The 15,072-nt window shown below is 39.7% G+C and overlaps 1 protein-coding gene across 1 annotated transcript; it reads right to left on the bottom strand.

The window, feature by feature from the left end:
• Positions 1–3,794: 3,794 nt before the first annotated feature.
• Positions 3,795–6,044, bottom strand: LOC103113720 (F-actin-capping protein subunit alpha-1). Its single transcript, XM_007523281.3, has one exon. It carries the CDS (start codon positions 6,034–6,036, stop codon positions 5,176–5,178), a length of 861 nt encoding a protein of 286 aa, XP_007523343.1. The 5' UTR covers positions 6,037–6,044; the 3' UTR covers positions 3,795–5,175.
• Positions 6,045–15,072: the final 9,028 nt, after the last annotated feature.

Here is a 15,072-nt window from a genome sequence, read left to right as displayed (position 1 = left end):
TGAACATGGAATATCTTTCCATTTCTTTGTGTCTTTTTCAGTTTCCTTGAGTAGTGACTCATAATTTTTAGTATGCAAGTCTTTCACTTCTTTGATTATTAGGTTTATTCCTAGATATTTTATTGTTTTGTTGCTATAGTAAAAGGAATTGATTTCAACTTCTTCTAACTTAGTGTTTGCACAGAGGAATGCCACTGACTTATGAATGTTAATTTTGTAGCCTGATACCTTACTGTATTGCCTGATGATTTCCAAAAGCTTCTTGCTGGATGTCTTAGGTTTTTCTATGTATACTATCATGTCATCTGCAAATAGTGAGAGTTTGACTTCTTCTTTTCCAATCTGTATCTCTTTAATTCCTTGCTCCTGCCTGATTGCTATGGCAAGTGCCGGGCTAATGTCGCTGGAGAGAGAAGAGACCAGGAACTAGTGGTGGAGTCTGAACACAAATCTTCATTCATGTGGGTGCCTCAGAGTCAGGTGTGAGCACAGCAGGCTTAGGTCACATGGAGCTAGCAAAATGGCTGCCTCCCACTATGCATGCCAGCCCTTCTCTCCAGGTCAGGACGAGGAAGAGAAAGAGAAAGAGAGGGAAGAAGAGAGAGCAGAAACAGAAGTGACTTTTATAGGAGAATTCTGGAAGTGGCAAGTCAGGACGGAATTAGCTAGGGAATTGGGCGGAGAAAAGGAAAAGGCATTCTGGGAAGGTAGAAAGCTGGTGGGATTAGCAATACCCTGAGGGGATAACGTGGTGGGGATACATAAATAATGCTTGAATGGAAATATAGTGGTTTGTGGGTCCTGCCAATGTTCAACCACATCTGCACAATTTCCCAACAGCAAGAACATCCAACACTATGTTGAATAATAATGGTGATAGTGGGCAGCCCTGTCTAGTACCTGATCTGAGGGCAAATGCTTCTAGTTTTTCACCACTGAGTATGATTTTGGCCGTAGGTTTGCTATATATAGACCCCACTATCTTCAGGAATTTTTCATCTATTCCCATTTTTTGTAGTGTTTTGATCATGAAGGGATGTTGTATTTTGTCAAAGGCTTTCTCTGCATCTATTGATATGTCCATGTGGTTTTTGGTCTTGCTTTTTTATTGATGTGGTGGATCATGTAGATTGATTTACATATAGTAAAACAACCATGCATCTCTGGTATAAACTCCACTTGGACATGCTGAACAATCTTTTTAATATACTGGTGTATCTGGTTGGCTAGAGTTTTGTTAAATATTTTATCATCTATGTTCATCAGTGATATTGGTTTGTAGTTTTCTTTTTTGGTTGTGTCCCTGTCTGCTTTTGGTATCAAAGTTATGTTGGCTTCATAGAAGCTGGACGGGAGTATTCCAGTGTCTTCAATCTTCTGACTTTTAAAAGTAGAGGTATTAACTCTTCCTTGAAGGTTTTGTAGAATTCATTTGTAAAACCATCTGGTCCAGGACTTTTATTTTTGGGAAAGTTTTGATAACTGTTTCAATTTCATTAGCTGGAATGGACCTGTTCATGTTATCTGGTTCCTCTTTACTTGATTTTGGAAGTTCATACGTATCTAGGAAAGCATCCATCTCTTCCAGGTTCTCTAGTTGGTTCATAGAAGACTAGCTTGATATGTTGAATTTCTATGGTGTCTGTTGTGATATCTCTTTCATTTATAATCCGATTTATTTGGGTCTTCTCTCTTTTTTGTTTTGTGAGTCTGGCTAAAGGTTTCTTGATTTTGTTCACTCTTTCGAAGAACTAACATTGACTTTCATTGATCTTTTGTATGGTTTTCTTATTTTCAATGTTATTGACTGCTGCCTTAACTTTAGTGATTTCTGTCCTTCTGGTTGCTTTAGGATTCCTTTGTTCTTCTTGGTCTTTAAGATGTGAAGTCAGGCTGTTTATTTGTGCTTTTTCTTGTTTCCTAATGTGTGCTTGTATGGCTATGAACTTCCCTCTTAGTACTGCCTTAGCTGTGTCCCAAATATTTTGATAGCTTGTGTCTTGGTTTTCATTGAACTATCAAAACATTTTGATTTCTTTCTTTATTTCCTCTTTGACCCAGTAGTTGTTAAGGAGTGTACTGTTGAGCTTCCACATTTTGGGGCTACTACTACTCTTTTGTTGATTGTTAAGTGTCAGTTTAATTACACTGTGGTCTGAGAAGATGCTTAGGTTGCTTTCAATGCTCTTGAATTTGCTGATGCTGTCTTTGTGGCCTAACATATGGTCTATCCTTGAGAATGACCCATGTGGACTTGAGTAAAATGTGTATTCCAGTTTCTTGGAATGAGTGACTCTGAAAATGTCCATTTGTTCTAGTTTATCTGTCTCCGCATTTAGCTCCCTAATGTCTTTATTGATTTTCTGCCTGGATGATCTGTCAAGTTGAGAGAGTGGGGAGCTGAAGTCCCCTACTATGACTGTGTTGCTGTTAATATATTGCTGTAGCTCTTTCAGTAGACATTTGATGTATTTAGATGGTTGCACAGATATTAATAATTGTTAAGTCCTCTTGATTGACTGATCCTCTGAGCATTAATTAGTGTCCATCACTTTTTAAAATTTTATTTATTTTAAAGTCTATCCCGTCAGATATGAGAATAGCTGTTTCTGCCCTTTTATGTGGGCCATTGGCTTGTATGATAGGTTTCTATCCTTTCATCTTGAGCCTATGTTTGTCTTGTTGAGTTAGATGGTTTTCCTGTAGACAGCATATTGTTGGGTTCTGTTTTTTTTTTTTTTTAATCTGATTCTTTAAAAAAATTTTATATTTATTTATTTATTTATTCCCTTTTGTTGTCTTTGTTGTTTTATTGTTGTAGTTATTATTAATGTCATCATTGTTGGATAGGACAGAGAGAAATGGAGAGAGGAGGGGAAGACAGAGAGGGGGAATGAAAGACAGACACCTGCAGACCTGCTTCACCGCCTGTGAAGCAACTCCCCTGCAGGTGGGGAGCCAGGGGCTCAAACTGGGATCCTTCCTCCAGTCCTTGTGCTTTGCACCACCTGCGCTTAACCCGCTGCGCTACCACCTGACTCCCTGGGTTGTGTTTTCTAATCCATCTTCCTACTCTGTGTCTTTTAATAGGTGAATTCAGGCCATTTACATTTATTGATATCAAAGATTGAAGATATTTGAATGCCATTCTTGTACATTTTTAGAGTGTTCTGATATATGGCTTATTTATGGTGGTTTGACTGTTTATAGGAGATCTTTCAGAACTTCTTTCAGAGCAGGCTTGGTGATAGTTGATTCTTTCAACTGTTGCTTGTCTGAGAAGGTTTTTATGCTTCCATCTAGTCTGAATGACAGTCTAGGAGCATAGAGTAATCTTGGTTGAAAGCCTTTCTCATTGAGCACTCCATAGATATCTCTCATAGATATCTCTTCTGGTCTGTAGTGTTTGTGTGGAGAAATCTACTGCTAAGCTTATGGGTTTTCCCCTGTAGGTGATTCTTTGCTTTTCTCTTGCAGCCTTCAGGATCCTTTCTTTATCCGTATTCCTTTCCATTCTAAATATAATGTGGCTTGGTGTCTTTAAGTCTGGGTTAATTCTGTTTGGGACCCTCTGGGATTCTTGAACTTTTATATCTTTTATATTGTCTAGATTATATAAGTTCTCAGCTATTATGTCCTGAAGAATGTTTTCTTCCACTCCCTCTCTTCCTCTGGTAAGCCAATAATGTGTATATGATTTCTTTTTTTTTTTTTTTAAGAACAAAACAGGTATATTTCTATTAGACCACCTGATACAGAGGATAGTGTGGTATGGATGGATAGTATGAATGACAAATAATACAAATATATTTTATTTGAAATAAACAAAATGCTTACACAGCTCAACAGGTCACTCAGAAACAAACTCTTGCTTGACTGTATTACTGAGTAAAAACAAAGCTGAAGCACAAACACCTTTTTGACATGTATTTGGAGATAGGTAGGAAGACACTACTTGGTTTTTAAAAAACTAATCTTCCTTAAGGCCTGGTCATATTAAGTGTAAACAATGTAAATGAATCCACCATTACCAGTTGTCATTATCATATCTATATCACCTGTGTATTCTGAGATCATACAAACTCCTGCCAGTATACCTGGGAAGGGTTGCTATATCACAGTTACATCTGAGTTCTTGGCAGGCATGAAGAGAAATATGGAGTAAGTTTTACATACTATTTAGAACATATCTCTAATATTCCATTAAATAACAGGTTACAATAGAAAGATACTGCCTGGAAGTTATCCTTTTCACTTTGGTTCATTTTCAGTTTTTATGATTTACATAGTTATTTGTTTCGCTTTATATAATCCTGCCACAAAGTATTAAAGCATAAGATACTTATCACTCCTTTAACATTTGCATTTTCCAAGTTTTATAATCCACATCCCTAGTATGTCAGCAGTTCTCGAATATTAAGAAAATAATAATAAATGGGCAAAAACTCTTCTAAAAATGCAGATGTCTATAACTATAACGGTACAAGATGGGAAGGAAATACTGAGGAAAAGGAAAAAAAAGAACATATTCATGTGCAGGGAATGTGGTTCAAGTCTTTGGATTTAAAAACAACTTCCTCATAGAAGTTGGCTACAATGGAATTTTCAGAAAACTTCTTTTGCCACCCTCTTCCCCCTCAATGACCTGAAAAGCCCTACTCCAATTTTCTGGAAATGATAGTTATGAGATGCTATAAATGACCAAAGTACAGTTGGAGGGAAAAGAATGAATGTGTCTTCCATTCAGCTATAGTTTATAGCATAACCTCATTAGGTGGTGAATCAGTAAAAACCATTCAAGTACCAGAAGTGCTCTGAAGGGTACAGGTTGAAAAGTACTGAACACATTACCTGTCTGTATCAGTAACAGGATTTCATGGTTAGGAAATTTTTCTAAACAGGAAAATTGCTCCTGGATAGATTGCTTACTCCATCATTAAATGTGGCAGAATTTAAAAAAAAAAAATAGAGTGAAAACAGAAAATCACAAGGCAGAGAACACAAAAGAACCAAGACAATGCTATAGGTTCAACAGTATTTCATGAGGCTAAAAAAATTTGGTAACTTTTGAAAGCCCTAGTAAAATATCGCTCTTGTTTATAAATCACTTATATATCATATGACCACATGTTAAATCCTTTCTTTACAAGTACTGAAGAATCCTATATTCAGCCTTTAAGCATTCTGCATTTCTTTGCCAATCTTGTAGCTGAGTATCTTGTTCCAGTCGATTTTGGTGCGGGTAACTGGAAGCTGCCGGTGCAAGGCCTTGAATGTGGTGTCTGACATTGTTTGATAGTTTTCACTAATTGCTGTCTGATACTCATTTTCTGCATGCTCTGTGATTTTAATAAACTCCTTGGCAGTTTGGACTTCATTCGAAACAGTTACTGAATCCTGTACATCTTTATGACTAACCAACTGAACATTGCCGTCTTCATAATAGTGAACCTGAATCTTAAGTACTCCAACCACTTGAGCTGTAGGTGGTGTGATGGTGAACTTCCACTCTGATCTCCAACGGCCATTCCAGAAGTTTTTAGGCTGAAACTGGTGACTTTCAATACATGCAATAATGGTCTGCTGTCCATCTATAGTTTTAGCATAAACAGTACAGAAGCCATTGGAATAATGGTCTTTCACATAGGCCCTTAAAGCACTGTCACAGGATTCTCTCCAAGATTTCAGACCTCCATCTGCTTCTTCTGGATGAGGGTCACTTGCTTCTTTCCGTAAATGATCAAATTTAAAGGAAATTTTGTTTTTTGGATCTAAAAATCTGCTATTGCCCAGGTCACCATGTTCTGTAATTAAGACCTGTTCTTCATATCCTTCTATCTTCACTGGTGTGAACTGATCCATGTTATACTGGGCAAATGCATGTGCTGCCCCTTCCCTGAGGAGATTGTCATTATTAAGTAGCAGCCGGACATCGTTGAATACTTCATTAAATTCCCCTGGGGGTGCATGGGTGATGAATTTAGCAGCTATGCGTACCTTCTCCTCATCCGACACCCGATCCTCGAAGTCGGTCATCTTGGGCTGCTCTCATATGATTTCTTTTGAAGTCATACCATAGGTCTCTGTTGTTGTTGTCAGTATCTCTTCATCTCTTTTTGAGATCTCTTACTTCTTTTTTAGTTGTCTCTAATTTGTCCTTGATCTTGCTATGTCTGTCTTCGGCCTCATTAATTCTATTCTCTCTCCCCTCTACTGTTTTCTGGAGTTCATTTATGTTGTTACCCTGTTCTGATACTGTTTTAGCTTGTTCAGCTAGTTGTGTTCTTAGTTCAGCTATTTCAACTTTCAGCTCTTAATAATAACCTTGAGATAATTAGTGTTTTCTTCCAGAGTCTCATTTGTTGTTTCTGCATTTCTGATGACAATTCTTTCAAATTCTTTACTAAATCCTGCGATTATTTCCTTAACTAGTGTTTGGATGTTGACTTCATTATTTTGTGTCAACCTTTGGGGGGCTTTTAGCTGAACTCTTGTCCTGGTTCATTTCTCCAATATTTCTTCTTGTTGGTTTAACCATTCTATATAGTATGTTATGAGGTCCCTCTCTCAGTACTTTTCAAATTACTGAGCACTCTTTTTTTTTGTTTTTTTTTTTTAAATTATTTATTTATTTTCCCTGTTGTTGCCCTTGTCTTTTTATTGTTGTTGTAGTTATTATTGTTGTTATTGATGTTGTCATTGTTAGAAAGGACAGAGGAAAAAAAGATCTGGATAAAGTTGATTAGGAGCCATGACACTGTGCAAATGTGAGACACTGGCAAACCAATTAAAAATATTAAAATAAAAAGATAAATAAAATTCAGATTCCAAGATCAAACTTTTAGTGAGATACACATGCTAGTTTTTATTGATAGGCCATTTCTTTTTTCAATCAAGATAGGCTGAAAACATGGACAATGTAACTCTCAACAGACAGGCTTATTCTTTAAAACAGACTGCAACACTCTGGCTAACACTTTAATTCTGGACTCTACTTGGGATGGGGCCTGAATTCTTAATGTAATGGAATGGAAAACTGAATATTTTAAAGTCACACTCAAAGGATAATTTTGTTAGCTTATCTAATTTTTTCATTCATCACAAGGCTTGAGATGCCTAGTCATCTTCGGTTTATTCACTGGGACCTATATGCTTAGATCACCTATGTACGTCTCTATATAAAGATGAAGGCACCACAATTCAATTAATTAAAGCCGAAAATTCAACAAGCACAGGAAATATTTTATTTCTTTCTCTTTATTTATTCATTTTATTTAAGTTTTTTGTTATTGTTACTGTCAAGAGAGTAGGTTAATGATATGCTATACAAGAAAGGAACATGCATTTTAAATATATAATTACAGAGTACCAAGAGAGAATAGCACATAATTTGATTTATAATGCCTAATGGTAAAGAAAACACCATACACTGAAGAGTCATAATAACAATTATACTGATTTATTTGTTTTATTACTAAATGAACAAAAACATTAAATGTTGAAAGTCAACCTGGTTTAAGAATTTTTAGGCTGAAATCCAAAGAACCATAGAACACAGAGATGTGCACTATACTTGGAGAAAGAAGCCATAGGGGCCAAGCTATTCCTTCATGTGGAAGTATTAACTAGTTACAAGCGAGAGCTCACTCCGCCTTTCACTATAATGTTATAGGATGGAGGAATCAACCCCAAAGTGGGATATTTCTTTAATCACATCTTCAATGAAACATTCATTTTCTTAGTTAAATCCAAAGTACAGAGGGTTGCAGTTACATAGGCTAACCTAATCGTCACACAGGAAAACATTGTGATTTTTTTTTCATACAACTTTAAAGCAATTGAAACCAGTAAGTTGGGCTGGATATAAACCAGTAAGATGAAGGTGGAAAGAGCTGGACCTTGGGTACTGAGACAGAAATTCTGTGCCTACGATGGGGCTCTTGCAGCTGACTCATTAACACACTGAAGGCAGACACTGGTCATACAGCATGGGCTGAGTTTCAGTTCGTATCTCTAAGCTCTGTTTCTTATAAAAATGACAGTTCAAATAACTGCTTTTAAAAAAAAATGATACTCTGTCCTTTAGAACAAAATGGGTGGAACTGGAAGTGATTATGCTTAGTGAAGTAAGTAAAGAGGTGCCTACCTCATGGTTTCACTTACTTGTGGAATCTAGATAATTGAAAACATGTGAACTTGCCCCCCCAAAAAAATGAGAGAGAAAGAAGAAAGAGGAGGAGGAGAAGAAGATGAAAGAGGAGGAAGAAGAGACACCAAATTTTGTGAAAACTTGAATTTGTGAAAACTCTGGTGGTCATCTTTGGAAGGGTGGGGGCATAAACCTTTCTGATGGGGTAAGTGAGGAATTATAATCTGTAATCTTCATTTTTATTAAAGATTTTATTGATTTATGAGAAAGACAGAGGAGGGAAAAAATGGGGCTGGCTGGTAGCACAGAGGGCTAAGTGCACATGGCACAAAGCCCAAGGATTGCCTTAAGGATCCTGGCTCAAGTCCCCGCTTCCCCACCTGCAGGAGGGTCGCTTCTCAAGTGGTGAAGCAGGTCTGAGGGGACTATCATTCTCTCCCCCTCTCTGTCTTCCCCTCCTCCCTTCATTTCTCTCTGTCCTATCCAACAATGATAACATCAATAACAATAACAGTAAAACAACAAGGGCAACAAAAGGGGAAAAAACAAATTAAAAAATAAAACCAGTTTCTGGAGGCGGGGCTATGGAGCAGCAGCAGCTGTGTTTCTCTCCTCTCCTTTCCTGGGTTAACTAGGAATACCAAAGGAGACCACCTGGGACTGCAACAAGGTAGGACTAGAACGACTTCAGGAACCCAGCAAATCACTGGTGAGTGCAAACACGTGTGACTTGTGGACAGAGTGGAGCCTAGGGAGATATGAAGTGGCTGGTAACCATCTGGCAGTGTACCAGTTGAGACACCACCTCCAGTCTGTTTCACCAACAAAAAGACAGGGGTGGGGGTGGGGGAGTAAGAGACACCACAGTACTGCTCTACCATCCATAGAGTCTCCTCTGGTGTGTGCTGCTCCCTTGGGGCTTCAACCCAAGGCCTACAGCAAGGTAAAGCATGAATTTTCCTGGGTGAGAACAGGCTTAACTCTCTCTTTCTCTCTGTCTCTGTCTCTGTCTCTCTCCCTCCTCATTCATTCATTCATTTGCTTTTTATTGTCACCAGTGTTATTGTTGGGGCTTGGTGCTGGCATGATGAAACCACCACTCACAGATCTCTCTCTCTTTCTCTGTCTCTCTGTTTCTCTCTCATTCCTTCTTCCTCTACCTCCGCCTCTCCCTCTCTATCTCTCTTCCACAAGGGTTATTGCTGGGCCTTGGTCCTGGCACTATGAATCCACCACTCCCAGCGACCATTTTTTTCCCTTTTTTCCATTCTATTCTATTTGATAGAAAAGAAAGAAATTAAGAGGAGTGAGGGAGACGGAGAGGAAGAGAGAAAAACACCTGCAGATCTGCTTCCTCACTCGTGAAGATTCCTCATTGCAGATGGGGAGCAGGGGCTGAAACCCAGGTCCTAGCACATGGCAGTATCTGAGCTCAGTCTATGCACCACTGCCCAGCCTCCTCCTGTTACTTTATTTTTTGACAGAAACTGGGTAGGTGGCGAGAATACAGGTCCATGAAAAATGATGAATGAAATAGTGGGGGTTGTATTGCTAAATGGGAATCTGGGGAATGTTATGCATGTAAAAAAAAAAAAAAAAAGAAGTAGAAACGCAAAGCAGAAATTGACTGAGTTTGGAGTATGGCACCAAAGTAAGAAAGCAGAAGTATACTAGAGTTTGCAGTGAGTACCTCCCTAATACTTCCTCTCCACTTTTCTAAGCTTTGGGTCCATGATTGCTCAACAATTTGTTTGGCTTTGTATGTTAACTCTCTTTTCAGTCACCAGGTTCCAGGTGTCATCAGGATGCCGGCCAGACTTCCCTGGATTGAAGACACCACCAATGTGTCCTGGAGCTCAGCTTCCCCAGAGACCCACCCTACTAGGGAAAGAGAGAGGCAGACTGGGAGTATGGACCGACCAGTCAACGCCCATGTTCAGCGGGGAAGCAATTACAGAAGCCAGACCTTCTACCTTCTGCAACCCTCAACGACCCTGGGTCCATGCTCCCAGAGGGATAGAGAATGGGAAAGCTATCAGGGGAGGGGGTGGGATATGGAGATTGGGCGGTGGGAATTGTGTGGAGTTGTACCCCTCCTACCCTATGGTTTTGTTAATTAATCCTTTCTTAAATAAAAAAATTAAAAAAAAAAAAAGAAACAGAGAGACAGGGAGGTGCAGCTCTGTCCACCAGTCATGACACCACCCACACATAGGTGAGGACCAGGAGCTTGAACCCAGGTCCTCATGCATGCTAACATGGACCCTCCACTGGATCTATAATCTGGAAACCCAGATTATCTAAAAAAAAAAAAAAAAACCCAGATTATCTAAAACAACTATCATTTTAAAAAATAAATGCTTATTTTGGTAGGAATCAAAATGGCATGTCCATGTGAATCTGAATTTCACAACCCCCCTGAAAACTGTGCTAAAATTATCCTTACAGACAGGAAGGAAAATGTAGGCCAAGTGACATTACAGCTGAAAAGTTTGTCTTCAGTGGTCTGCTTTAATCTTTTGCCCTGTTCAATTTTTTTCCTCGAGTTTTGAAAGAAGGAAGCTTTAGTAAATATAATTACAAACTGTATAGGCAAAGTAAGATCAAGAAGAATTGTGAATATACTGTATGAGAGAGATCAGATACTGACTATATTAAGATTTTTATGATTGGGATGAAGTTTACAATACATCCCAAAGAGAAGTAAACAACATTATTTTTTATATTTGATTTCAAAAACAAAACAAAAAAAATCACACAAACATGCAAGAGACTCTGTGGTTGCAGACTGGGCCATAGCAGTTGAGTATAGAGTTTGATCAAAAGGAGGCATTTGAGACCAGGTGGTGGCACATACAAATGAATGCACACATTACCAACGGCAATGACCCAGGTTCAAGCCCCTGGTCCCCACCTGTAGGGGGGAAGCTTCATGAGCAGTGAAGTGGGTCTGCAGGTTTCTGTTTCTCTCCCTCTTAATTTCCCCTCCCCTTCTCATTTTTTCCATGTCCTATAAATAATGTTTAAGTAGGTGCTTGGGGGACAGGGGAAGCAGCATGGTGGTTCTGTATAAAACACTCATGCCTGAGGATCTGAGCTTCCAGGTTCAATTCCCTTCACCACCATAAGTCAGAGATGAGCAGTGTCTGTCTATCATCTATCTATCTATCTATCTATCTATCTATCTATCTATCTATCTATCTATCTATCTATCTATCCATCTCTCTATCTTGTTGGTATGCTTCTAAATTCTGCTTATAAGACCTTCTGTTTTGATCATCACATTAGGTTCACTTGTATTACTCATGATATGGCCTATTTACATAATCACTGTTCTACCTGGGTCCTGCCCTGCCTGCAGGGTATTGGTTTAGTCCGCACTGGTTAGATGGAAGCTTTCTATGTTCTGTTCGCGCTCTTTTTTTTTTGTTGTTCCGCTCCGTCTCCTAGTCATTTCCTTTCCCTTGCCACTTCCAGTGAAGAGATGCATAAAAGGCGATGCATCTGATTAATAAATGAGATACTGCTTCCCAGCTCATCCATGAGTCCCTGGTCGTCTGTCTCCTGCCCACGAAGCTAGACCGGCACTATCACTCTATCCTTCTCTCTGTAACTCTCTCATTAAAATACAATGTAAAATTATAAGGTATTCCCATTTTCATGTCTAAGGATTTCCATGATGTTTTCCATAAAGCTTGCACAGTTTGCATTTCTACCAGCAACACAACAGAGTTCCCCTTTCTCCACATACTTTCCAACACTTACCGTTGGCAGTTTTGTTGAAGAAGTATGAGATGGATCTCAATGTGGTTTTAAGTTGCATTTCTCTAATATGTCTGTGGGCATGTGTATCTCTTCTTTAGAGAAATGTGTGTTCACATTCTCTGCCCACCTGTTTTTCTTTGTTAAGGGGATGAATGGATTACAGTTAACAGTAAAATGCAGTAGTTGGTACGTGTAACATTTCTTAGTTTTCCACATAACAATTCAATCCCCTCTAGGTCCTCCTCTGTTATCCTGTTCCAGGACCTGAACCCTTTTCTCCACCCCAGAGTCTTTTACTTTGATGCAATATACTGTATTTCTCTACTCTATTTATTTTATTTTATTTTATTTTATTTTGTCTTCAGGTGATTGCTGGTGGTCAGTGCTGACACTGCTAGGATGCACTGCTCCTAGTGTCTGTCCACCCCTCCCCTGACCTATTTTCTTTAATAGAACAGAGAGAAATTGAGAGGGCAGAGGGAGAGAGGGGGGGAGATAAAGAGAGACACCTGAGATACTTGCAGACTTGATTCACCACTCATGAAGTGTCTTTCCTGTGGGGGGGGGGGAGTAGAGGCTCAAACTCCAGTCTTTGCACATGATATTATTTGTGCTTAAATGGGTGTACCATAGCTTGCCCCCTAGAAGGTTATCCCTCTTCTCCTCCTCCTCCTCATTCTTCTTCTTCTCCTCCTCCTCCTCTTCCTTCTCCTCCTTCTCCTCCACCTTCTTCTTCTTTTTAATAATTTTCATGACAGAGAGAGAGAGAGAGAGAGAGAGACCAGAGCACGGACCAACTCTGGCATATGGTATTGCCAAGGATTAAACTTGTGGTGCACTATTTTTGTATATCTCCCCCAAGTCCCAGAGTCCCCAGAGCCCAGCCCCACTAGGGAAAGAGAGAGGCAGGCTGGGAGTATGGATCAACCTGTCAATGCCCATGCTCAGTGGAGAAGCAATTACAGAAGCCAGACGTTCCACCTTCTGCATCCCATAATGACCCTGGGTCCATACTCCCAAAGGGATAAAGAATAGGAAATCTATTAGGGGATGGGATGGGATATGGAGCTCTGGTGGTGGGAATTGTACCCCTCTTATCCTATGGTCTTGTTGGTGTTCCCATTTTATAAATAAAAATTATTTTAAAAATTGAATATGCAGCAACCATTCCTCCCAGCAACAGTACTCCTGTAGTTTAGCCTTGAAAGACTTACGTTTGCACAGAAACGTACTTCAATGCCATTACTAATAGTCTCAAACTGGGAACAACCCAGATGTCCTTCCATAAGAAGTGGTTGAAGTCCGGTTGGCATCATGTTACCATCTGGAACATGGTGGCTGAAAAAAGAGTTAAAATATAGAGCCAAATAAATTGTTGACTATTCATGAACCTAAAGGCTGGGATAGTGCAGATGAAGAGCTGGGGCATCTCCATTTTGTAGATAGTTAATAGACCTATTTTAGTTCTATTCCAAAGAGCCCATGGCTATACTAGTTTTTGTTTGTTTTTCTGAGCCTGACATCTGATATGCAGGTGGATCCAAGTTATTGTCTGGGGGAGATGATGTCATGGCTGGAAAAGGACCAGGAAGCTGGACCAGGGAATAGAGTAGCTCCCAAATATGGGAAAGGTATATAGATATTGATGATTATAAATCTCATTGATTTGATCTGATCTGGGGCCCATATTCAGCTTAGGAGCCTATGTGACCTCTGCATCCCTGTAGATCTGAGATCACATTCTGTGGTCATGATTAGGAACATTCCAAGCTGCCCCAATTTCAGAACCCATCTTCCTCAGGTGGAAGATAGAGTATGTTGTCCAACCTCCCTTTGGAGGATGGAACATTCTTTACCGTTTTTGATCCACAAGGAAGGCAAGGTCCTATGGGGGCCCATGGAAGGGTCTATTGTGTTGTTCCTGATAGAGATGACCAGTAACAATGGTGTTGTTCCTGATAGAGATGACCAGTAACAATGGAGAGGATCTATTTGAGATCTAGGCCCATCATGTCTGTTTGGGAATCTCAGGACTCCCAGACTAGGGCCCCAGCTGATGGGGTGGCCTGATAGTGACTAAAGAGTCATTGTTAAAGTATGCCAGTCTCTTGCCCTTATTCAACTGAACTTCCCTGGCCAGATGACCCCACCAATGTGTCCTGGAACCCCGCTTCCCCAGAGTCCCTCCCCACTATGGAAACAGAGAGAGAGGCTGGGAGTATGGGTCGATCTGTCAATACCCAGGTTCAATGAGGAAACAATTACAGAAGCCAGACCTTCCACCTTCTGCACCCCATAATGACCCTGGGTCCATGCTCCCCTGGGCTTATAGAATAGGGAAGCTATCAGGGGAGGGGATGAAATATAGAGTTCTGGTGTTGAGAACTGTGTGTTGTACCCCTCTGATGTCAGTGTTTCCTTTTTCTAGATAAAAATTTTTTAAAAAGTAGTTAAACAAACTTTATAGTACATTCATACCATGAAATTCTCCTTATCCATAAAAGAAAGAAAGAAAGAAAGGAAGGAAGGAAGGAAGGAAGAAATGTAGTATTGATGTACATAGCAATCTGGGAGAATATTCAGAGAATTATGATGAGGAAAAAAAACAATCCAGCTACCTACCTGCCATATTTACAACTCTGGAAGCAACAGGGCTGTGGGGAGGTAGAGCATATTGTGGTTCTCAGGGGGGTGGGGGAAGCAGGAGAATAGGGGTGGCTATAAAAGGGCAAATGATGTTGTTGGGGAGATAGCATATTGGCTATGCAAAGAGACTGTTATGCCTGAGGCTCCGAAGTCCCAGGTTCAATCCCCCACACCACTGTAAGCCAGAGCTGAGCAGTGCTCTGATTAAAAAAAAAAAAAAAAAGGACAAGTGAAGGCTACTTACTATTATGGTGTTGTCTTCTCTCTCTTGACTGTCATTGTAGCAGTTCATATGTTTCTTGGACTGCTGGGACTATTATTTTGCAAGACATCAGAACTGAAGGAGGCTAGGTAAAGGCTAGATGAGATAGCTCTGTATTATTTCTCTTAAACAATATTTTATTTTAAGGAGTGAGAGACAAAGACCAGAACCCTACTCAGCTCTGGTTTATCCTTGGACAGGTGATTGAATTTGTAATCTCAGAGCCTCAGGCATGAAAGTTTTGTTTTTT

Source organism: Erinaceus europaeus, chromosome 4 (assembly GCF_950295315.1).
Source record: "Erinaceus europaeus chromosome 4, mEriEur2.1, whole genome shotgun sequence".
In the NCBI taxonomy this organism is placed as follows: domain Eukaryota; kingdom Metazoa; phylum Chordata; class Mammalia; order Eulipotyphla; family Erinaceidae; genus Erinaceus; species Erinaceus europaeus.
The sequence above is the reverse complement of the archived record's forward strand: the minus strand, read 5'-3'. Positions and strand labels throughout refer to the sequence as shown.